Source organism: Babylonia areolata, chromosome 8, assembly GCF_041734735.1.
Source record: "Babylonia areolata isolate BAREFJ2019XMU chromosome 8, ASM4173473v1, whole genome shotgun sequence".
Taxonomy (NCBI): domain Eukaryota; kingdom Metazoa; phylum Mollusca; class Gastropoda; order Neogastropoda; family Buccinidae; genus Babylonia; species Babylonia areolata.
The window spans coordinates 18,430,688-18,454,246 of NC_134883.1; the positions used below are offsets into that span (position 1 = coordinate 18,430,688).

Here is a 23,559-nt window from a genome sequence, read left to right on the forward strand (position 1 = left end):
GCTTTTACATTTTCCCAATATATAGGCCATGCTGTGATCTTGACCTTTGACCTGGTTTCTTTTCACAGGTTTCGTTTCCACCATGACCAATCATTGTACCAAGTTTGGTGAAGATCATATAGAAGACCTCTCTCTTGCACGCAGAAATGTTTCCAATCAATATCATATGCCAAGCTGTGACCTTGAACATTAGCCTATGATTTTGAATTTCTTTAGGGATAATGCTGCATCCATAAACACAGTCACAAGACCAATTCTGACAAAATCTGGATTTAAGATATGATCTCAGTCAAGCTTTTTTTCTATTTTGCCAAATAATGACTTTGATCTTTTGACCTCTCACCGCTTTAACATATCATAAAGGGAGTGACTTTAAAGGTCCTATTTATACCTACCATTCTGCCAACTTTGGTTCCTATACTACTTGTAGTAGCCAAGAAAATACTAATGTTAAAGTTTAACACACACACACACACACACACAATCACCCCCCCAAGCCCCCCCCCCCCCCCCCCCCACACACACACACAATCACACACACACACAAACAGAAAAAAACAGGTCAAAACACAGACTCACTTTATTCACACAAGTGAGTAAAGAAACAACAACAACAACAAAATAAAATCATGCCTGGCTTAAAACAACCAACTTCCAATTAGGTGAATTGTTTTGTGTATGACTGAAAGGTCTGGAACAACTGGCTTGACTGGCCAGAGTCAAGATGCCCCAGGCGCCATCCTGACACAGGATTAATTAACGAATGAATTAATGTTCTGTGATGCTTGACCAGCTGAAAGGTGTAGGGAAAAAAAAAGAAAAAAGAAAAAAAAGAAAAAAAAAGAAGAAACGAATGAAACAAATGGATGGAACGCTTTTCGAAGCTTTCTTAAACTGTCTACCTAGTACCTGCATGTCTGTTATCGTTGAGCAGACGTAGTACAACCCCCCCCCCCCCACACCCCCCTGCCCTCTTCCCTTACCCTCAGCACCTCCTCAACTCTCCCCCCCCCCCCCCACACACACACCCACCCCCCTCCACAACCTGACCTCCTGAGTCCCCTCTCCCCCCCCCCCCCCCACCCCTCCCCAAATACCCTCTCAATCTCAAAACCACGTCCAAAGTCCAAAACAATAACACCCCGCATTGTTTCTGAGTTGAACATTTTGCATGGTGGCTTCAGCTGACGTTGTCACCCTGTCGTGTTCTTGAGAAGGAGTGTTGATCATGGTTCTGACAGGAGGTGGTGGTGGACAGTCCGTCCTGCGTCCCTTCATGCCATGTCACCGTTCCTCTCTTCCTCTGCCGTCAATGATCCAAAACTGAAACATCGACAAACACCTTGCACTTTCTTGTTGGCAGGTAGAACCATGAAAACAGGTAGAACAATGAAAACTGGGAGAACAATGATAACTGGGAGAACAATGAAAACTGGGAGAACAATGAAAACTGGTAGAACAATGAAAACTGGGGAAACTGGTAGAACAATGAAAACAGGGAGAACGATGAAACAGGTAGAACAATGAAAACAGGTAGAACAATGAAACAGGGAGAACGATGAAAACAGGGAGAACGATGAAACAGGTAGAACAATGAAAACAGGTAGAACAATGAAAACAGGGAGAACGATGAAACAGGTAGAACAATGAAAACAGGGAGAACGATGAAAACAGGTAGAACGATGAAACTGGTAGAACAATGAAAACAGGGAGAACGATGAAAACTGGGAGAACGATGAAATTGGTAGAACAATGAAAACAGGGAAAACAATTAAACTGGGAGAACAATGAAAACAGGGAGAACGATGAAAACTGGGGAAACTGGTAGAACAATGAAAACAGGTAGAACAATGAAAACTGGGAGAACAATGAAAACTGGTAGAACAATGAAAACAGGTAGAACAATGAAAACAGGTAGAACAATGAAAACTGGGAAAACAATGAAAACAGGTAGAACAATGAAAACTGGGAAAACAATGAAAACAGGTAGAACAACGAAAACTGGGAGAACAATGAAAACAGGTAGAACAATGAAAACTGGGAGAACAATGAAAACTGGGAAAACAATGAAAACAGGTAGAACAACGAAAACTGGGAGAACAATGAAAACAGGTAGAACAATGAAAACAGGTAGAACAATGAAAACTGGTAGAACAATGAAAACAGGTAGAACAATGAAAACTGGTAGAACGATGAAAACTGGTAGAACAATGAAAACAGGTAGAACGATGAAAACTGAGAGAACGATGAAACTGGTAGAACAATGAAAACAGGCAGAACGATGAAAACAGGGAGAACGATGAAATTGGTAGAACAATGAAAACAGGGAAAACAATTAAACTGGGAGAACAATGAAAACAGGTAGAACAATGAAAACTGGGGAAACTGGTAGAACAATGAAAACAGGTAGAACAATGAAAACTGGGAGAATAATGAAAACTGGTAGAACAATGAAAACTGGGAGAACGATGAAACAATGAAAACAGGTAGAACAATGAAAACAGGTAGAACAATGAAAACAATGAAAACAGGTAGAACAATGAAAACAGGTAGAACAATGAAAACAGGTAGGACAATGAAAACAGGTAGAACAATGAAAACAGGTAGAACAAGGAAAACAGGGAGACCAATGAAAACTGGGAAAACAATGAAAACTGGGAGAACAATGAAAACAGGTAGAACAATGAAAACTGGGAAAACAATGAAAACTGGGAGAACAATGAAACAATGAAAACTGGTAGAACAATGAAAACTGGGAGAACAATGATAACTGGAAGAACAATGAAACAATGAAAACTGGGAGAACAATGAAAACTAGGAGAACAATGATAACTGGTAGAACAATGAAACAATGAAAACAGGTAGAACAATGAAAACAGGTAGAACAATGAAAACTGGTAGAACAATGAAAACAGGGAGAACAATGAAAACAGGGAGAACGATGAAACAATGAAAACAGGTAGAACAATGAAAACAGGTAGAACAATGAAACAATGAAAACAGGTAGAACAATGAAAACAGGTAGAACAATGAAAACTGGTAGAACAATTAAAACAGGGAGAACGATGAAAACAGGGAGAACGATGAAAACAGGTAGAACAATGAAAACAGGGAGAACAATGAAAACTGGTAGAACAATGAAAACAGGTCGAACAACGAAAACTGGGAGAACAATGAAAACAGGTAGGACAATGAAAACTGGTAGAACAATGAAAACAGGTAGGACAATGAAAACTGGTAGAACAATGAAAACTGGTAGAACAACGAAAACTGGGGAAACAATGAAAACAGGTAGAACAATGAAAACAGGTAGAACAATGAAAACTGGTAGAACAACGAAAACTGGGAGAACAATGAAAACAGGTAGGACAATGAAAACTGGTAGAACAATGAAAACTGGGAGAACAATGAAAACTGGGAAAACAATGAAAACAGGTAGAACAACGAAAACTGGGAGAACAATGAAAACAGGTAGGACAATGAAAACAGGTAGAACAATGAAAACTGGGAAAACAATGAAAACAGGTAGAACAATGAAAACAGGTAGGACAATGAAAACAGGTAGAACAATGAAAACTGGGAAAACAATGAAAACAGGTAGAACAATGAAAAGAATTGAATAAAATATGGTACCTCCCCATCCCACCCCAAAAAACAAAAACAAAAAAACCAACAAATTCTCATACACACACACACACACACACAAAAGAAATATGGTAAGATGAAAAGAATTATTTTCAATAAAACACAATAAAACAAAGAAACTTGTAAACCATTGGCTGTTCAAAGCTTGTGCAAGTCTTCTTGCACCAGGGAATCATAATGTGTACACAATGTTTGTGTGTGTGTGTGTGTGTGTGTGTGCGTGTGTGTGTAAAAATGGATTTCTGACTCGTACCACAGAAATGTAAAAACAAACAAACACAACCACTTCTTAGAACAGGGAAACAACAAGCATGCACAATATTTGAGCATGTAAATACATTTCTGGGTCACAGAATACACACACACACACACACACACATGCACACCACACACACAGCACACAACAACAACAACAACAACAACAACAACACAGACACACAAAAAAACATACACCCCCACACACACACCACACAGGCACACAAACTCACTTTCGGATCAGCTGTGTGTTTTCTGAGACCAGCATCTCCAGCTCTTCCAGAGATTTCCGTGAAGAATGAAGCCTGCAGGGGCATAGCACAGCACTTCAATCAATTCCATGTAACTTCCTCTTTTTTTCTTCTTCTTAGGAACAGGTCCGAAACACAGAAACACCAACATGATCGAACTAAAAGCACAGAATACAAGTACATGAAAAAAGTCAAAAACATGTTCGTCATTTAAAGAAAAAAAGAAAAGAAAAAAAGACATCCTGAAACCCGTCATCTGTCTAGCAACCTGTCCATCCATTCCTGTTATGCACACACACACACATCCTGCCCCAACGTCTATGCACAGACACAAAGACGCACAAACAAACACACACAAAACTCAGCCGCTCACCATTAGAAAAAAAAAAGAAAAAGAAAAAGAAAAAAAGAAATCTACTGAAGTTTTACCAGCAGTATGTAATGATCACAGTGTTCCTTGCGCCATCATCAGAGACACTGTAGCGAAAGAGCGGTCTTTTAGAAGAACAATATATAATTACAGTAAATTAGAAGTTGAACAATTTTGCAGTTTGTTGAGTCATGTTGACTGGGACGATGTTATTTGCAACAGATCTGTAGATGAAAGTGCTGAAATGTTTTCTCAAATTCTAATGGACACAGCAAAAACAGGCATGCCAACTAAAATTATCACTGTCCACCCCAATGATGTACTCTGGATGACAGATGAAATAAGATTTCTAATAGATGAACGCAAGCATCTCCATAGCATAGCTAAACACAGCAATAAACCAGAAGATTGGCTAGAATTTAGACGATTTCGTAATTTTGTTGTAGCAAAAGAAAAACAACGGAAACTCAATTATACTGCAGAATTAGAGCATAAAGTTTCAAATTCATCCAACTTTGGTAAGAAGGAATGGTGGAAACTAGTTAAAGCCTGAACCGGACTATAAATGGCGGGCGATTTGAATCAAGCCAGTTTCTCACCAGAGTCTGACACTGTGACGTCGGTGAAGGTTTATTCAAAATAAAAGCCTAATAAAGCTACGGTTTGGCTTCATTTATGGCAGAGAGCGAGATTTGCCTAGCAGCTTCCAATCTAGACCTGAATTGACTTTGGAAAGTACAAAATGTGTCAGCTACACGTAATACAAAATTTGAATGCAGAGAAAAGGGGCGAAGCTAGAGCCGTTTGTGTTTGCGCTAGATGTGTCTGTCAGATAAAAATAGCACTAGCACGTGGTACTGTCCGGTGAGAATTGGAAAGCATGCAGACAGCCCCTCGACGTTGGCAACCGTAAACGACCACATTGTGTGGCAGGAGTACACGGATATCTTTCTCCGCTAACAGTGAGTCGGTCTTTGTTTTGCTTTCACCTCCCACATGTTTACATTTCTACCGGACACGTGCTCGCGCTTTTTATAGATAAACTCCGCCCCTTTCCCTTTTATGGATAGGCTCTAGTGCGCATGCGCAACCGAAACCTTGCTCTCGGGAGTTAAGACTTTAAATCGTTTCTTAAAAAGAAAGGCATAGACTCGAATGAAATTCCCCCAATTTTATACAACGGTAATATTTATCATACAAACAAAGAAAAGGCAGACGTTTTCAACAACTTTTTCATTGATCAGTCCACTTTGGAAGGCGAGGATGATGAACTGCCCAATATACCTTTCCACATCCCAGAACTAAAAGAAATAATATTAACCATTATGTGTGTGAAAGAAGTTATTCTCAATTTAAACAAGAATAAAGCAGTAGGACCCGGTCTAATTCATAATACGTTATTGATTGCATCACTTCCAGTTATTTTAGATCCCTTGACCTCTCTTTTTAACAGAAGTCTTGACGAAGCTAAGTTTGCACAGGTATGGAAAACTGCTCATGTAAACCCATTACATAAAAAAGGATCTAATGATCCTTGTAACATTTATCGCCCAATTTCTCTACTTAGCTGTGTGGGCAAAGTTTTTGAAAGGTGTATTCACCAACATACTTTCAATTTCCTGGTAATAAATAACATTATTTCCCCCTCACAGTCTGGGTTTATCCCTGGTGATTCCACCGTGAATCAACTGTTATGTATATATGATGACTTCTGTCTTTCATTTGATCATAAAGTTACAACACAAGCAGTATATTTTGATATATCGAAAGCATTTGATCGTGTTTGGCACAAAGGACTTATTTGCAAACTGAAAGTGAATGGTAATAGAGGGAAACTACTCGAATGGTTTACAGATTACTTATCAGATCGTTATCAAGCTGTTATAATTAAAGGTGACAAATCGGATTATAAGAAGATTCGTGCAGGTGTCCCTCAAGGCTCAGTTTTGAGTCCACTTTTATTTCTTATTTACATTAATGACATTGTAGACAATATCATATCTAAAGTAAAACTCTTTGCAGGCGACACAAGCATGTCTTCAGCACTGAATAACCCATACACTCGAGCAGAAATACTGAATTCAGATTTGGAAAAAATAAGCAAATGGGCTAAACTCTGGAAAGTGAAATTCAGCGAAGAGAAAACAGAATTATTAAACTTTGTACGAGACAATAACGCTGTTCTACCGCTTACATTTTGTTCTTCACATTTACTGAGGACAGATAAACACAAACATCTTGGTATTATACTCCAGAACAACTGCAAATGGGACGCACATATTCAAAGTATAATTAGCGTAGATACCATGTTACTTTCTTGTCTAAAAAGTTATAAGTATAAACTTAGTAGAAAATCCCTTGAAATAATGTATAAATCGTTTATATTACCTCATTTTGATTATGCTGATATCATTTGGGATAATTACTCTGCCACACTATCAAATTCTCTGGAGGATCTGCATTTGGAAGCAATAAGAACCATTGTTGGAGCTGTTCGTGGAACCAATCACCAAAAATTATGTAACGAGTCTGGCTTTTGTACACTAAAAGAAAAAAGAGATAGGCACAAACTTATACAATATTATAAAATCATTAGTGGCATGTGTCCAGACTATTTGTTAGACCTTCTATCTGATCTTGTTGCAGTAAGGAACCCATACCACAGACGTAGACCTCTTGAACGCCCGGTTCCAAAATGTCATACTGAAATATATCGGAAATCTTTCTTTCCTTCTACAACAACCCTGTGGAACTCTCTCCCTGATCATGTCAAGAATTGTAACTCTCTAAGTGCATTTAAACGCTACTTGTCTGCTAACGATTCCATTGTACCTATATATTATCATTATTTTGGTGAACGTAAGGAACAAATAATTCACTGTCGACTACGTCTTCAGACAAGTGATCTTAGAAATGACATGTTTCATCGCCATTTAGTGGATGATCCATTCTGCGATTGTGGCAATGGCAGAGTGTCCGCGTTTTAGCGTGGCTCGTAGAAATACTGTCTTAAATCTTCCCCAAGAATATATTCAGATACATACTCTCCTGCATAGTAATTCCAATTTTCAACTTAACATAAACATGCTGATATTTGAAACTGTACACAGGTTCATCACTGAATCCAGTAGATTTTAAGTATGCACTGTTCTAGGTGTGTAGGTGTGACTCACTATATCTTCTACATTGAACATGTAATCTTTCCATACTTCCTGTCTAGTCGGTCTAATCAAGTACGATTATGTGTAATGTTATTCCCTATCCATGTGTATCTTTTTCTTATTTTTTCTTCTCTTTTTTTTTCTTCTTCTTCTCTCATTTCTTTATCATATTCACTAACTTGTTTTTCTTACCTTTTTCGGCTTTCTGTTGTGTGAACAACGTATCTTAAAACTGGTGTTTATATTCATTGTAAATTCTTTAAATATATTAATCTCCATGGTGGCTCAAAAAAAAAAAAACGAAAGAAAAAAAGGGGGGAAACAATGTATGTCTGCAATGACTGTCGTTTATATGCAGTTGGAAAATGTGTATTTCAACATAATTGCAATTGTGTAGCGTCCACCAGCCGTCAAACGAAACAAATGTATTTAATCACATTCCTGAGCACGATATAAGCTATTAGCTTGTTGTTGCTCCACTGTCTATCTGTACATGTGTGACATATTTACTGAATAAAATTTTGTTTTAATCAAAAAGAAAAAAAAAAAAAAAAAAAAAAAAAGACCGTCTCTCCATCCCTCACCCATCCAGCAGACTATCCAGACGTTCCTGGCGAGAGGACAGGGCGGGCGTCCCACTGAACTGACCCCCACCACCACCCATGTCCATCATCACCTGCCCACCAGACCCGTTCACCTGCCGCCCGGACCCATTGATCACAGCAGCAGCAGGGGTGTTGGTGGTGGTGGTGGTGGGGGGCATGGGTATCGCCTGGGTCAGCTGGCTGGTGGCCACTTCCTTCTTCAGGTGGTCAACACAGTCCTCAACCAGCTTGCAGCACCGAGTCTCCACCTGCACAGTCAACACTCTAGGCTCAGGATTAATGTCTATGCTTTTTACATGATAGTCAGTCGTGTCCAACTATGACCATCAGGACAGCAGAGGAGGCAACTGCTGTTCCGACTGTCTGGGCTAGAATTTGATAACAGTGGAGAGTGTCTTGCCCAAGCTACGTCCCCACTCTCTCGGCCAAGAGGGTTTTAGGACAGTCGACGTTGGGATGGTTCCCAAAGACCAACCAGCCCCCAAGGCTGCAGCACTAAGAGCCAGTGCAATCTTGCCTCCTAGTTTGAGAGTCACTGTCCTTCACAAAAGACTAAGCTGCAAATGACTTCCCATTGCAATGGAGAAACCATTGATCATGCAGCTCTCACTTTGCTGTTGGCCCAACTGTAAGCTTATGTCAATCTGTTATATAATCTAAGCGTTGGGCTAAAAACAGAGACAGAAATTCATTGTATGACCTGTAGGAATAACATACCAAAATGTATGTAAGCTTGTTTCCATTTCAGTTTCTCACTGAGGCGTCACTGTGTTCGGACAGATCCATAAATATGCTACACCACATCTGCAAGGCAGATGCCTGACCAGCAATACTGCCCAACGCACTTAGTCAAGCCTTGGGTGCATGCATACCTATCCGAGTGGATTTCTGAGAGGACAACGCTCTTGTTGCCATGGATTCTTTTTCAGTGCACTAAGTTCAATTTTCCAGTCGAACATGAGAGAAAGAGCGAGAGCGGGATTCCAACCCAGACTGTCACAGACTGTATTGGCAGATGAGCATCTTAACCATTCTGCCACCCACCTCCCAGATAAGTACTTCCTCATCGGAGACTAGCTTGTAGCAACAAGTCTCCGCCTGGATGATGATGATGATATGGATACTTTACAGAGCGCCTATCCTCATCGGAGACCAGCTTGCAGCAGCAAGTCTCTGCCTAGAATATGACGATGATATGAATACTTTACAGAGCGCCTATCCTCATCGGAGACCAGCTTGTAGCAGCAAATCTCCGCCTAGAATATGATGATGATACGAATACTTTACAGAGCGCCTATCCTCATCGGACACCTGCTTGTAGCAACAAGTCTCCGCCTAGAATATGATGATGATACGAATACTTTACAGAGTGCCTATCCTCATCGGAGACCAGCTTGTAGCAACAAGTCTCTGCCTAGAATATGACAATGATACGAATACTTTACAGAGTGCCTATCCTCATCGGAGACCAGCTTGTAGCAACAAGTCTCTGCCTAGAATATGACAATGATACGAATACTTTACAGAGCGCCTATCCTCATCGAAGACCAGCTTGGAGTAACAAGTCTCCGCCTGGATGATGATGATGATATGGATACTTTACAGAGCGCCTATCCTCATTGCAGACCAGCTTGGAGTAACAAGTCTCCGCCTAGAATATGATGATGATACAGATACTTTACAGAGCGCCTATCCTCATCGGAGACCAGCTTGTAGCAGCAAGTCTCCGCCTGGATGATGATGATGATATGGATACTTTACAGAGCGCCTATCCTCATCGGAGACTAGCTTGTAGCAGCAAGTCTCCGCCTGGATGATGATGATGATATGGATACTTTACAGAGCGCCTATCCTCATCGGAGACTAGCTTGTAGCAGCAAGTCTCCGCCTGGATGATGATGATACAGATACTTTACAGAGCGCCTATCCTCATCGGAGACTAGCTTGTAGCAACAAGTCTCCGCCTGGATGATGATGATGATATGGATACTTTACAGAGCGCCTATCCTCATCGGAGACCAGCTTGCAGCAACAAGTCTCCGCCTAGAATATGATGATGATACAGATACTTTACAGAGCGCCTATCCTCATCGGAGACCAGCTTGGAGTAACAAGTCTCCGCCTAGAATATGATGATGATACGAATACTTTACAGAGTACCTATCCTCTGTCTTCACACACACACAGACACACACACTCATCACAGGGATAATTCTTCTCCTCCTATGCAATCATACTCAGGACTGGTTTATGTCTATACCACGAGGCAAAACTTCACTGTTTGACCTGTGCAAACATTAAAACCAAACACACACACTATGGTTCTACACAGATGCCAACCCCTGTCAAGTTTCTGTAGGAACAATCAAGATTTTTGGTAGGAACACTTGGAATTCTGAGCCACATCAGCAAATGTACATTTTATCCACAAGGCATACACACTTGGGCCTACCTGCAACATAGTGTAAATGCTACGATTAAGCTGACTGGTCGACTCAGTGCTATTTCAAGTAAACATGCACATGATTAGCTGAGCATCATTACTTGAGACCAAAGTTAGTAGTGACTGCCCTGGCCTCGTGATCGATAGATCTAGAGTGTCCTGGTAATGTTATGACAAGAAAGCATGTGACTATGCTATAAAATCGAAAATGAAATAATTAGAACAATTTTGACGTTGGCATAACGTCGGAACAAACTGCGATCAAGCGTAACAAAATACGGCGAAATTGGAACAGTTGGCGTCTCTGGTTCTATTTATGAAATTTGCAAAAATAACAAAAATTCATCCTCGCAAGGAAATGGGAATAAGTGTGTATAAACAAAAGGTGCATAAGTCATCTCTTCAATTCATGTAACATTTACTTTGCACATTCACATGTCTGTGCACAAAAGAACCTCACCAATGTGTTTACATACATGCAGACACATATACATACATACATACATACATACATACATACACACAAACACACTTCATGCAGAGAATGCGACTCTTTAGTGAACTGATCTGAGTAATGAAACTAATTGCAATATGAAACTATCCATTTTAAAATCACATGAAGTGAAAAGCTGCTATGTTAAAGAGAAAAATATAAAGTGAAAAGCTGTTACTTTAAAAAAAAGAAACACAAATATAAACACACACACACACACACATTTTCACACATCATGCATACACACACACATACACACACAAACGCATGTGCGCACACGCGCACACACACACACGCACATGCACACACACACACACACACACTTATGCACTTTCACCAACACCCACACCCACAGACTACACATACATTTTTTAGCTTGGCAACCAATTGGGTGTGACCCTCGTTGATCTGGGACATGGTAGATCCAACCTTGGAGACCAGCATCTGACATCTGGTTGCTTTGCTGCAACCAACCACCATACACATCATCATCATTATACACATCACCAGCATCTGACATCTGGTTGCTTTGCTGCAACCAACCACCATACACATCATCATCATTATACACATCACCAGCATCTGACATCTGGTTGCTTTGCTGCAACCAACCACTGTACACATCATCATCATTATACACATCACCAGCATCTCACATCTAGTTGCTTTGCTGCAACCAACCACTGTACACATCATCATCATTATACACATCACCAGCATCTGACATCTGGTTGCTTTGCTGCAACCAACCACTGTACACATTATCATCAATGTACACATCACCAGCATCTCACATCTAGTTGCTTTGCTGTGACAAACCACCACACACATATGATAGGTTTCTGGCTGACTGGTTCTGCTATGAACGCCTTGTAACAACCTAAAAGAAATGTGTGAAAGATGCCAGTCGTTATTGAAAGATGCCAGTCAATTCATCAGTACATCTTTTCTATTCACAATGATGTATTGAAAAGTCATTTGTGCAATGCTGTTACCTGCATTAATTTTACTATCATCAGTATTATTTTTGCGACTATCATTATCAATATCATTATCAGTAGTAATATTTTATCATCTTTTGCTGGTCTGCTTCTGAGTAGACAGAGGTGCTAGATTTTGCTTGTTACTTCATTATTCCTTGTCAGACAGGTTTCACAATTTGATCTAAAACTAAAATGGACTCAACCTTCATTTTCCATATCATTTTTTTCTGTTTTTGTAATTGCAAACGATGTTATTTTCTTTCTATTATTTTAACTTTAAAAAAGCGATCTTCAGCGTAATGAAACTTGTGAAAAGTGTTGCTTAGTTGTAATGTTATTGGGGTTTTTCTTTTCTTTTCCGTTAAAAAAAAAAGGGTTGTGACGGATATTTCTAAATGGAGAAATACAACCTTCAGTGCAAGGGGAAAAAAAGAAGAAGAAGAAAAAAAAAAAAAAAACCCGAAAAAAAACACCAAGCACATCATCATCATTACACATATCACCAGCATTTGGCACTCCCTCAAGAACTGCTCTTCCTCTGACTGCTACCTTCTGAAAATTCCTTGTGTCAATAAAAGAACCTGTGGTGAACGTTCTGTGCTCTTTGCCGCTTCTCATATCTGGAACAACCTTCCTCATCATATCCATTCATCTGATTTTCTATCTCTGCCTTTCACTCTTCAAAAAAGAAATTCATCTTTTTGAAACCTGGACACAGATCGTTTTCTTTTCAATCGCCAAAGACGAGGAACAAGCTCCCTGATAACCTCCGTCATTCTGATTCCCTCGCATCTTTTAAATCTCGTCTCAAAAAATTTCCCTCAGCAATAAGTTCAATTGTGGCAGGTCCACTTCCTTTGCGTTAGCTGTGCTTGACTATGTGTGTATACATATGTATGTGTACATAACTACATGCATGTATATGAATGTGTATTGTGTGTGTGTGTGTGTTTATGTAAGTTTGTGCCTGCCTATGTGTGCGTATGTGTTAGGGTAGCTGTTAGATACACATGTATGTTAAAATGTATGTATGCAGTGTGTGTGTGTGTGTGTGTGTGTGTGTGTGTGTGTGTGTAGTCACATTTTGGTGTGTGTATGTAACATAGATGTAATGTTTTATGTTAACAAAAGCGTTTTTGTAAAGCACCTAGAGCAGATTTCTGGATAGTGTGCTATATAAGTATCCATTATTATTATTATTATTATTATTAAACCTATCTATAAGCACTCTCAGCTTCCTTCCTCCCAAAACTATTCCATGCCTGTCAGCTCAATTTGGATGCATGATGAATGAGAGAGGGAGAGTGGGGGGGACCAGGGGGTGGTGGAGGGTGCGGGGGCTGAGAAAGAGTCGTCATAAATTGTTCATGTAATTTGTATCTTTTCTTTCACGTAAAGCACCCTGAGCTCTTTGAGAGAAAGGGCGTTATATAAATATACACTATTATCACCATATTCATCTGGTTGCTTTGCTGCAACAAACTACCATACACAATTCATCATCACTGTATGCATCACCAGCATCTTTTTCTTCATCACCTCCACCAATGCCATCATCATCATCATGTTGTTTCATCTTCACTGACTTTACTTATGCACTACCATCTCATCTTCCTTGTGTGAAAACAAATTCTTCACTTTTTACATCTCTCTCTCTCTCTCTCTCTCATAATCACACACACACACAAATTCACACACACACACACACACACACAGTACACACACACACACACACACACACAGTACACACACACACACAACCACACAACTACACACACACCCACACACACACACATACACACACACACACACAACTACACACACACACACAACCACACACACACACACACACAAACCACACAACTACACACACACACACACAGTACACACACACACACACACACACACAACCACACAACTACACACACACACAGTACAGACACACACAAACACACAACCACACAACTACACACACACAACCACACAACTACACACACACACACACACACACACACAACCACACACACCCACACACACATACACACACACACACTCACAAACACACATACACACACACACACGCACACACAACCACACAACTACACACACACACACAACCACATTTACTCCAGCCAGTTTTTGTACTCCTTGAAGAGGTTCTTCCTCTTGCTCACTCACACACACACACACACACACACACACACACACACACACACACACACACACACACTCACACACACGTACACACACAACTACACACACAACCACACAACTACACATACAAAACCACACTTACTCCAGCCAGTTTTTGTACTCCTTGAAGAGGTTCTTCCTCTTGCTCATGCAGTTGTCGGTGAACATGGAGCGTGCCTGGGTGCACAGCTCCGACAGCTTGTTCCTGTAACACACACACCCTCGCATGGTCACCGCCCTGTCATGTTGTAATATCCAAACACAATTCAGTTTCAGTTCCTCAAGGAGGCGTCACTGCATTTGGGCTAATCCATATACGCTACACCACAACTGCTAGGCAGATGCCTGACCAGCAGCATAACCCAACACACTTGGTCAGGCCTGAAGTGCCTGCTCAAAAATATTTGTGTACCTATCAGAGTGGATTTTTCACAGAATTTTGCCAGAGGACAACACTCACATTGCCATGGGTTCTTTTTCATTGCACTAAGTGCGTGCTGCACATGGGACCTCAGTTTAAAGTCTCACCCGAACAACTACACTCTCAGTTCGATTTTCCAGTCTTCTTCTTCTTCTGTTCCCCGTGATCATGGTCTCAGACTTGCAGTCCTATGCTGGAGATGAAGGTGGTGGTCTTGATGAGATCTTCTTTGGTGCCCCAGAGCTTTTCTGCCAGTGTGGCTCCATAGGGCCACTGCTGTGTCCGTGCATCTTGATACAGGGGGCAGGACTGCAGGATGTGCTCCGGGGTTTGTGGGCCTGTCTTACACGGGCAGTCAGGAGTGTGTGACAGCTTTATTTGGTACATGTGGTCTCGCAGGCGGCAGTGCCCCGCGTGTAGTCGGAATATGATTGTCTGCTGGAATTGCTACATGTGAGGCACCTGGTCATCAGGCGGATGGCTATGTTGTTGCTGAAATATGTTTTTGTATTTTCGTCAAACGTTCCAGTCAAACTTTGGGGAGAAAGGGAGAGAGTGGGATTCGAACCCACACCCTCACAGACACTGCACTGGCAGAGCATCTTATCCATTCTGCCACCTTCTCCTACAAAAAAAAAAAAGTAACACAATGTTAAAAGAAAAGGTAACTCTGTCTAATAATATGTGCAACAGCATGCGCAAAAGAACAATAACATCAGGTCGTCTGATTTTTGTTTAGCAAGCATGCAGTTCAAGTCGTACAGTATAGTTCTCTGAATTGTTTAACCTGTGTTTCTAGTGTATGTCTGTAGCGAGACAACACTGACTACACCTAGACACAATAAGGCCCATCGCGTCAACCACCTCAGCTGAAAAAAAAAACACATGCACACACAGTACATACACATGCACACACAGACACAAACGCACACAAACGCACAATGTCCACAAATGTGGATAGATGTTGAACAAAGAATGAACAAATGAACAAAGAACAAACGATGTTAAACAAAGAATGAATAAATGAACAAAGAACAAACGATGTTAAACAAAGAATGAACAAATGAACACACACACACACGCACATGCACACACACACATACAATGACCCCAATTTTCCAGTGACAGAATGTACGCACAATATACATCCCCAACCTTCCTGCACATGCACATGCACACATGAAAACAATCACACACACACAAAGGCACAAGAAGAACAACAAAGCCCATCCTACATCAATACAAGTATCAAGAAGAAAATCAATTCCTGCTCGGATATGGAGGACAGCTATAGGTAACATCTGCAACACATGTATGCATGCACACACACACACACATGCCCACTTTCACATACCCACATGCACATACACATTCTCTCACAGACAGTACAGATATCATAATATGCACATTCCTACACCCACACACACACAATAAGGCCCACACACACATGTAGACGCGCACAAACACACACACACATGCATATGCTCACACACGTGCACGCACATTCACACACACACAAACACGCATACACTTGCACACACACACACACACACACACACTTTCACCTGCACACATGAACACACACACACACACTCTCTCTCTCTCTCACACATACACACACACAAACACAGTGGGTTTCCTTACTTCTCAAACTTGTGGATCTGTTCATCATTGTAGTTGAGGATCCTCTTGGTGCGGTTGTCCTTGAACATGGTCAGGATCTTCCTCATGCGGTCCTGAAGCACCTTCAGCTTCTCCACACTGTTAACATATAGCCACATCTTTAGCTTCTCCACACTATTAACATATAGCCACACCTTTTAGCTTCTCCACACTGTCAACATACAGCCACATCTTTAGCTTCTCCACACTGTCAACATATAGCCACACCTTTTAGCTTCTCCACACTGTCAACATACAGCCACACCTTTAGCTTCTCCACACTATTAACATATAGCCACACCTTTTAGCTTCTCCACACTGTCAACATATAGCCACACCTTTAGCTTCTCCACACTGTTAACATATAGCCACACCTTTAGCTTCTCCACACTGTCAACATATAGCCACACCTTTAGCTTCTCCACACTGTTAACATATAGCCACACCTTTAGCTTCTCCACACTGTCAACATATAGCCACACCTTTAGCTTCTCCACACTGTCAACATATAGCCACACCTTTAGCTTCTCCACACTGTCAACATATAGCCACACCTTTAGCTTTCCCACACTGTCAACAAAGAGCCACACCTTTAGCTTCTCCACACGGCTAACATATGGCCACACCTTTAGCTTCTCCACACTGTTAACATATAGCCACACCTTCAGCTTCTCCACACTATTAACATATAGCCACACCTTTAGCTTCTCCACACTGTTAACATATAGCCACACCTTTAACTTCTCCACACTGTCAACATATAGCCACACCTTTAGCTTCTCCACACTGTTAACATATAGCCACACCTTTAACTTCTCCACACTGTCAACATATAGCCACACCTTCAGCTTCTCCACACTATTAACATAAAGCCACACCTTTAGCTTCTCCACACTGTCAACATATAGCCACACCTTTAGCTTCTCCACACGGCTAACATATAGCCACACCTTTAGCTTCTCCACACTGTTAACATATAGCCACACCTTTAACTTCTCCACACTGTCAACATATAGCCACACCTTTAGCTTCTCCACACGGCTAACATATAGCCACACCTTTAGCTTCTCCACACTGTCAACATATAGCCACACCTTTAGCTTCTCCACACTGTTAACATATAGCCACACCTTTAGCTTCTCCACACTGTCAACATATAGCCACACCTTTAGCTTCTCCACAAGGCTAACATATAGCCACACCTTTAGCTTCTCCACACTGTCAACATATAGCCACATCTTTAGCTTCTCCACACTGTTAACATATAGCCACACCTTCAGCTTCTCCACACTGTTAACATATAGCCACACCTTTAGCTTCTCCACACGGCTAACATATAGCCACACCTTTAGCTTCTCCACACTGTCAACATATAGCCACACCTTTAGCTTCTCCACTGTCAACATATAGCCACACCTGTAGCTTCTCCACACTGTCAACATATAGCCACACCTTCAGTATCTCCACACTGTCAACATATAGCCACACCTTCAGTATCTCCACACTGACACACATAGCCACACCTTCAGTATCTCCACACTGACACACACACATAGCCACACCTTCAGTTTCTCCACACTGACACACATAGCCACACCTTCAGTTTCTCCACAGACACACACACATAGCCACACCTTCAGTTTCTCCACACTGACACACATATAGCCACACCTTCAGTATCTCCACACTGACACACACACATAGCCACACCTTCAGTTTCTCCACACTGACACACATAGCCACACCTTCAGTATCTCCACACTGACACACACACATAGCCACACCTTCAGTTTCTCCACACTGACACACATAGCCACACCTTCAGTATCTCCACACTGACACACACACATAGCCACACCTTCAGGTTCTCCACACTGACACACATATAGCCACACCTTCAGTTTCTCCACACTGACACACACACATAACCACACCTTCAATTTCTCAGACAAACAGAAAGGACGAGACCAAGACTGACCATGTGTCGGCAGGCGTACAACAAAGAGAAACAAAGAGAAAGGACGAGGACCAAGGACTGACCATGTGTCGGTGGGCGTACAACAAAGAGAAACAAAGAGAAAGGACGAAGACCAAGGACTGACCATGTGTTGGTGGGCGTACAACAAAGAGAAACAAAGAGAAAGGACTAGGACCAAGGACTGACCATCTGTCGGCGGGCGTACAACAAAGAGAAACAAAGGGAAAGGACGAGGACCAAGGACTGACCATCTGTCAGCAGGCGTACAACAAAGAGAAACAAAGAGAAAGGACCGGGACCAAGGACTGACCATCTGTCAGTGGGCGTACAACAAAGAGAAACAAAGAGAAAGGACGAGGACCAAGGACTGACCATCTGTCAGCGGGCGTACAACAAAGAGAAACAAAGAGAAAGGACTAGGACCAAGGACTGACCATCTGTTGGCGGGCGTACAACAAAGAGAAACAAAGAGAAAGGATGAGGACCAAGGACTGACCATCTGTCGGCGGGCGTACAACAAAGAGAAACAAAGAGAAAGGACGAGGACCAAGGACTGACCATGTGTCAGCGGGCGTACAACAAAGAGAAACAAAGAGAAAGGACGAGGACCAAGGACTGGCCATGTGTCAGTGGGCGTACAACAAAGAGAAAGGACAAGGACCAAGGACTGGCCATGTGTCAGCGGGCGTACAACAAAGAGAAAGGACAAGGACCAAGGACTGGCCATGTGTCAGCGGGCGTACAACAAAAAGAAACAAAGAAAAAGGACGAGGACCAAGGACTGACCATCTGTCGGCAGGCGTACAGCTGAGGGTGGTGTCCCAGTCCCTGACGGTGTTCTGCACGCTGATGGCTTCCTGCAGCTGGCTGCTGGCCTCTGCACAGCTGGCCTGCAGCTGTCACACACACCCACACACACACACTGCACTTCCCTCTCATCTAATCAAACCATGGTGCTTAAAGCCTCGCCAATCACTAGGACCATCTCAAGGCTATCGCCACGTTAGCATCATCGACTTCAAGTCAGGTTTAAAAAAAAAAAAGTACAATACAAACTAGTCACCGCTTTCAAAGCTTTTCACTCAAAAGTTTAAAAACCTTTCAGAGTTTATAACATTCAAATCTGATTAAAAGTGTTCACTTCTTTCAAGAAGTCCATTAGCGTCCACAGAGGGACATCAAAGTCTTCAGAGAATTTGCCATGCAATGTCTGTATCCAATGTCATACAGACCCCAACGGTCAAGGAGCACGTTTCACATTGAGCCTGCATTTCCCTCACACAGAGGCGCACACCTACAGTCATGATCAACACACACACACCCCCCCCCCCCCCCGCCACACACACACACCCACACCCACACACTTACAACAACATCCACCCTTACCTTCTGAAACTGGGCATCGCATTCCTTCATGTGGGTCTGCTGGGCGGCCTGGATGACCTTGACCCACTTGGCCACATTGGCCATGGCGGGGCCGGCAGCGGCATGGGTGAGTCTGAGCAGGTCGAGGTGGCCGGAGAGCTGGGCGCCGATGCTGTGCTGCCAGTGGCTGACCACGCCCATCTGCTGCTCCAGTCGACCCTGAGACTCCTGCACCACCGCCACCTGCTGCTGGAGGTGGGAGCTGTACACACAGGCACACACACATGTACTCACACACAGTGTATTCACATATACACAGACACACACACATGTACTCACACACAAACACACACACACATGTTCATATGTCCCCCACAAACACATGTATGCATTCAAATGCACACACACACACACACACACACAAGCACGCATTCACATGTGTGCACAATGTGCGTCAATAATCAGAAGCTCCTATACAACTGCTACCTGGATGCAGGAGCTGTCCATGCGTGCATGCACACACACACATGTACACACACACATGTACACACACACACAGTCACACACACACGTGTACACACACACACACAGTCACACGCACACATGTACACACACACACAGTCACACACACACACATGCACACACACACACACAGTCACACACACATGTACACACACAGTCACACACACACACACAGTCACACACACACACATGTACACACACACACAGTCACACACACACACATGCACCCACACACACACAGTCACACACACATGTACACACACAGTCACACACACACACACAGTCACACACACACACATGTACACACACAGTCACACACACACATGTACACACACACATGTACACACACACACAGTCACACACACACACATGTACACACACACAGTCACACACACACACATGTACACACTCACAGTCACACACACACATGTACACACACAGTCACACACACACATGTACACACACACAGTCACACACACACATGTACACACACAGTCACACACACACATGTACACACACACACATGTACACACGCACACAGTCACACACACAGTCACTCACACACATGTACACACACACACAGTCACACACACACATGTACACACACACACAGTCACACACACATGTACACACACACACACAGTCACACACACACATGTACACACAGTCACACACACACAAACCCTTCACCCACCAGGTATCGTGACCGGGTTTCGAACCCGGGGACCTTCAGACAGAAAGTCCAACGCTTTAACCACTCCACTCGGCTGTCTAATGGTCTAAGTGGGCCCACATACGAAGGACTAATGCCCTAGGCAGACCCACAAGAAAAGAACCGATGGTCTGCGTGGACCCAGGTATCAATAATCAATGGTCAAAGTGGACCGACATTTTCATCCCAATCGTAACTTGACTGGATCCACTGACCAGAACATTTGGACGGCCATGTTGACAAGCGTGGTCGTCTCCGTGTTGATGCGGACGGCTTCGATGATGGAGTGCAGCACCCCGCAACACCTCTTGCATTGTGGGTAGTCATGGTCCACCGCCACCGCTTGCGTCAGCTGGGGAAACTGACCTGAAGAAGCAGACAGCAAGTTGTCATTAACGTTACTGTTAGTTTTCGTTTCCATTTATCAATCAAACAACAGGCTGTCGTTAACATTACTGTAAGTTTTCATTCCCATTATGAACCAAACAACAGGTTGTTAATGCTACTGTAAGTTTTAAATATGGCTTATTCGTAATATTCATTTCAAATAATAACAACATCTGAGTCATATTCAAATCACAAACATGTACACAAATACACACATGCACATATACCCCATCCTCAGCCCCCCCCCTTCCCCCATCTACCCACACCCACACTCCCACAGCCCGCCCCCCGCCCCACACACACCCCACCCCCAACCCCCCAACCAACCCCACACACACGCACACATACACCCCCTCTGTCTCTCCACACACTCACCCCCACACCCCACACACATACACCCCCCCTGTCTCTCCACCCACCCACCCCCAACATCCCCACCAACCACACACACATGCACACATGCAGCCCCCCCCCCCCCCGCCAGTGTCTCCACACCCTCACCCCCACAGCCCCCCCCCCCACACCCCACACACATACACCCCCTGTCTCTCCACACACCCACCCCCAACATCCCCACCAACCACACACACACGCACACATACACCCCCCTGTCTCTCCACACACTCACCCCCAACATCCCCACCAACCACACACCCACGCACACATACATCCCCCCTGTCTCTCCACACCCCCACAGCCCTCCCCACTCCGACCCCCCACCCCGCGCCATACACCACCACCACCACCCACCCCCGCGTCTCCCCACACACTCACCCACACCCACAGCCCCCCCACACCCTCCACCCACACTGTCTCCCTTGTCCCTCCCTCACCGACTCCTGGGCTGTAGGGTCGCTGTGGGAAGGATGCGGTGGTGCTGCAGAACACCATGATGGGGTTTGTGGGACTGATGTCCAGGTTGTAGTGGCCCAGGGGCTGGGTGGGCTGCACCAGGGTGCTCAGACGCTGCCCGCCCAGCAACAGCAGCTGGCTGCCCGGCGGGATGTCCGTCTGCTCCCCGATCAGCTCCTTCAGCCTCTGCAGTCTGTGAGGTGACAACCACAACAATGCTTTATACGTGGTACAATAACTTCTATTGTGATGTGTGTTTCATCTCTGAAGTCTGTGGGGTGACAACCACAACGATGCTTTACACGAGGTACAATAACTTCTATTGTGATGTGTGTTTCATCTCTGCAGTCTGTGGGGTAACAACCATAACGATGCTTTACACGTGGTACAATAACTTCTATTGTGATGTGTGTTTTATCTCTGCAGTCTGTGAGGTAACAACCACAACAATGCTTTATACGTGGTACAATAATTTCTACTGTGATGCATGTTTCATCTCTGAAGTCTGTGAGGATAACGATAACCATAATGATAACGATAATGATGTGCTTTATACATGGCTGAATAACTTCAGGTTGTGATGTGTGTTTCATCTGTGAAGTCTGTGGGGTAATGATAATTATAACGATGACGATAATGATGCTTTATACATGGTTCAATAACTTCATGTTATGATGCATGTTTCAACTATGCAGTCCATGGGGTAACTATAACGATGATGATAATGATGCTTTATACATGGTTCAATAACTTCATGTTATGATGTGTGTTTCACCTTTGCAGTCCATGGGGTGACTATAACGATAACAATAATGATGCTATACACATGGTTCAGTAACTTTGTACCATGATGTGTGTTTCACCTCTGCAGTCTGTGGGGTAACCACAAAGGTAAAGATGACGATAGCAATAGCGATGCTTTGTGGTTTAATAACTTTGTGTTGTGATGAATGTTTGACCCCTGCAGTCTGTTAAATAATAATAACTTTAATAACGATGACGATAATGATGCTTTATTCATGGTTCAATAACTTTGTGTTGTGATGTGTGTTTCACTTCTGCAGTCTGTGGGGGTACCATAACGATAATGATAAAGATAATGATGCTTTATACATGGTTCGAAAACTTCATGTTGTGATGCATGTTTTCACTCTGTGGTCTGTGGGGGTAATATAATGATGACGATAATGATGCTTTATTCATGGTTCAATAACTTTGTGTTGTGCTGCATTTTTGTGACTTAATGATGCTTTATTCAAGA

General features: G+C 42.9%; 1 protein-coding gene across 2 annotated transcripts in view; it reads right to left on the reverse strand.

The window, feature by feature from the left end:
- Window positions 1-1,096: 1,096 nt before the first annotated feature.
- The window catches only part of LOC143285073 (serine/threonine-protein kinase TBK1-like), a 44,533-nt gene continuing 22,070 nt past the window's right edge, over window positions 1,097-23,559 (reverse strand). Inside the window, exons 10-20 of one of the 2 annotated variants that reach the window (XM_076592274.1) lie at window positions 22,280-22,491; window positions 21,275-21,425; window positions 19,847-20,087; window positions 19,247-19,356; window positions 17,109-17,124; window positions 16,465-16,565; window positions 14,503-14,604; window positions 11,590-11,686; window positions 8,267-8,535; window positions 4,134-4,205; window positions 1,097-1,323 (exon numbers count right to left, since the gene is read on the reverse strand). In XM_076592274.1, the coding sequence (XP_076448389.1) occupies window positions 1,275-1,323; window positions 4,134-4,205; window positions 8,267-8,535; window positions 11,590-11,686; window positions 14,503-14,604; window positions 16,465-16,565; window positions 17,109-17,124; window positions 19,247-19,356; window positions 19,847-20,087; window positions 21,275-21,425; window positions 22,280-22,491 (1,420 nt within the window). In that variant the 3' untranslated portion in view covers window positions 1,097-1,274. Of the gene's footprint in view, window positions 1,324-4,133; window positions 4,206-8,266; window positions 8,536-11,589; window positions 11,687-14,502; window positions 14,605-16,464; window positions 16,582-17,108; window positions 17,125-19,246; window positions 19,357-19,846; window positions 20,088-21,274; window positions 21,426-22,279; window positions 22,492-23,559 lie in introns of both variants that reach the window. The other variant, XM_076592273.1, reaches the window with a different exon arrangement.